At 64.2% G+C, this 564-nt stretch overlaps 1 protein-coding gene across 1 annotated transcript in view; it reads left to right on the forward strand.

Moving 5' to 3' along the window:
• The window catches only part of PRUNE1 (prune exopolyphosphatase 1), a gene marked incomplete at its 3' end in the record, with an annotated part of 1,292 nt that extends 782 nt beyond the window's left edge, over window positions 1-510 (forward strand). The window contains 3 exon segments of the mRNA XM_029085007.1: window positions 1-82; window positions 162-320; window positions 416-510. The exon segment at window positions 1-82 is cut by the window's left edge and continues 64 nt beyond it. Of these exon segments, the coding sequence (XP_028940840.1) occupies window positions 1-82; window positions 162-320; window positions 416-510 (336 nt within the window).
• Window positions 511-564: the final 54 nt, after the last annotated feature.

Here is a 564-nt window from a genome sequence, read left to right on the forward strand (position 1 = left end):
TCCTGTGCCACGCTGGTGACAGGGCGGATTGCCCAAGGTCCCCCGGGCGTGCTGGACAGACCCACGGCCGCGCTGCTGCACGGTGAGGATGGGTGACCCTCACTGAGCCTCATCCAAGGGGGACAATGACAACTGATGGCCCCCCGGGTTGTCCTCTCCAGGCACCATCCTGCTGGACTGTGTGAACCTGAGCCCGGCAGCCGGCAAGGTGACACCGAGGGACGTGGCGTGTGTCTCCCTGCTCGAGGCGAGGTTCCCCGACCTGCCGGCCCGCAATGCCATCTTCGAAGCCTTGCAAGCGGCCAAGTTTGATGTATAAGGTCTGACGGTGGCATGTGGGTCCTGGGACAGACCCCTCTCCTTGGGGACAAGGACACGTCCCTGGGGCTCATGCTCGGCCCCTGTCACCTCCCAGGGCTGACGACGGAGCAGATGCTGCGGAAAGACCTCAAAGTCCTCTCTGGTGATGAGCAGCTCCTCGCCATCAGTGCCATCTACGTGGACCTGGAGGTGAGGCTCAGCCAGGGGGAAAACCAGGGCAGGGGGTAGCACGATGGGGACAGC

Source organism: Antrostomus carolinensis, unplaced genomic scaffold (genome assembly GCF_000700745.2).
Source record: "Antrostomus carolinensis isolate BGI_N321 unplaced genomic scaffold, ASM70074v2 scaffold28455, whole genome shotgun sequence".
Classification (NCBI taxonomy): domain Eukaryota; kingdom Metazoa; phylum Chordata; class Aves; order Caprimulgiformes; family Caprimulgidae; genus Antrostomus; species Antrostomus carolinensis.